The sequence below is a fragment of the Pygoscelis adeliae genome, unplaced genomic scaffold (genome assembly GCF_000699105.1).
Source record: "Pygoscelis adeliae isolate BGI_AS28 unplaced genomic scaffold, ASM69910v1 Scaffold930, whole genome shotgun sequence".
Classification (NCBI taxonomy): Eukaryota; Metazoa; Chordata; class Aves; order Sphenisciformes; family Spheniscidae; genus Pygoscelis; species Pygoscelis adeliae.
This window is the reverse complement of record NW_008823940.1, coordinates 11757-13162: the sequence shown is the minus strand read 5'-3', so window position 1 is coordinate 13162 and position 1406 is coordinate 11757. Positions and strand designations below refer to the sequence as shown.

The following is a 1406-nucleotide window of genomic DNA, read 5'->3' as shown; positions in this document are numbered from 1 at the left end:
CCCCCCCCTCCCCTCCCCGCTCCGAAGTCACGCCGTCAGCTCAGGGAAGCTGGCAGCAAGAGCCGAAAGAAAAACAAGCAGAAAAATAAAAAGTTCCTCGAACGTCCGAAGCTGCCCCCTCAAGTCTCAGCACCTGAAATTGCGTGTAAAAATAGATCTTGAAATACAAAAAACAAAAAAGAAAAAGGAAAAAAAAAAAAAGGCAAGTGTGCTTCTGAACATTTCTATTGCGCATTGGTCCGTGAACGGTGTTTTATCAAAAATATGATACAAGAGTTCGTTTGCCGTGTCTTTGACTGAAGCCCTGGGCAGGCCCCCGCCTGCCGCGGCTCAGGCTGCCGAGCGGGGCAAATCTGGGCACTTCTGATACAATCGCGCCAGGAGGCGGCTTTCGGCACGACGTCATCATAGCAGCTTGCGATGGAGGATTTCCCAGGCCATTCGCTTTCGGAAATAGGGCATGTGTTGCTTTGGGTGGGGGGAAAGAGAGAGAGAAGAGAAGGAAAAGGTACGTCAGCACGTGTTTCACCGCTGGACCATTTATTTATTGAGCGGCTGCTCTCCTGGGTGCAGCTTTTTGAGCGGGGCCTTTCCTGGGGGAAGAATTTACTTTCCGATCACTGGAAACAGGACAGCGGATGAGCTCTAGGTAATAACGTAGCTCCGACGATATTCTCTAATTATTAGAGGTAAAATATTCACGCACGGGATATCCCACGGAGGCTGACAACGTTAAGTAACGCTGAAATTCCCTGGGATTCGGGCTACAGCCCCCCACTTCCATTACACCGCTATGAGCGGGTCCCATTACGGGTTTGCCAGCTTCCCCCAGCCGCATTGGTGACGCGCCCCACGGGTTTGAGTACAACAGAAGACCCGAGGATGGCTTCAGAGGCACAATTTTGCGCGGCGCAAAGAACCGCTTGCAGTGCCTCGTGTCAGCTCTGCTCCAAGGAGCAGCAGTACGAGCCCCCCCCGCGGGCCGGGGGCACTTTACACCCCCGGAGGAGGCGGCAAAGGGCATTTGGGAAAAAAAAAAAAAGAAAAAAAATCAAGAGTATGAGCAAACAAGCGCCACGTGCCCGGCTCTCCCCGAGCAGGAGGGGCACGCCGGGGTGGGGTTTACCTGAGTGAAGTTGATGGGCTTGTCTTTGGTAATGCAGTCGGCGTATTTGCAGGCAAACATCCCGCAGTCGCTGCCGTTCATCTGCTGCGGGATCTCCTTTAACGAAAGGACACAAACCCGAATGTCACTTCCAGAGGAGCCAGTCCCCGCCTTCCAGCTTCTAAGGATGAAGAGCTCCAAGTGAAGGACCTCTCTCGAACGAGTCCTAACGAGGCAGGTCTGCACGGACGGGCGAATGCCAGCGCGAGTCAGGGGAAGCGAAGACAAGAGGCAGCAGGAA

The 1406-nt window shown here is 53.7% G+C and overlaps 1 protein-coding gene across 1 annotated transcript in view; it reads right to left on the bottom strand.

Moving 5' to 3' along the window:
• Window positions 1–235: 235 nt before the first annotated feature.
• The window catches only part of SENP1 (SUMO1/sentrin specific peptidase 1), a gene marked incomplete at its 5' end in the record, with an annotated part of 12898 nt that continues 11727 nt past the window's right edge, over window positions 236–1406 (bottom strand). Inside the window, 2 exons of the mRNA XM_009320905.1 lie at window positions 236–468; window positions 1127–1222. Coding sequence (XP_009319180.1) covers window positions 406–468; window positions 1127–1222 — 159 coding nt within the window. The remainder of the gene's footprint in view (window positions 469–1126; window positions 1223–1406) is intronic.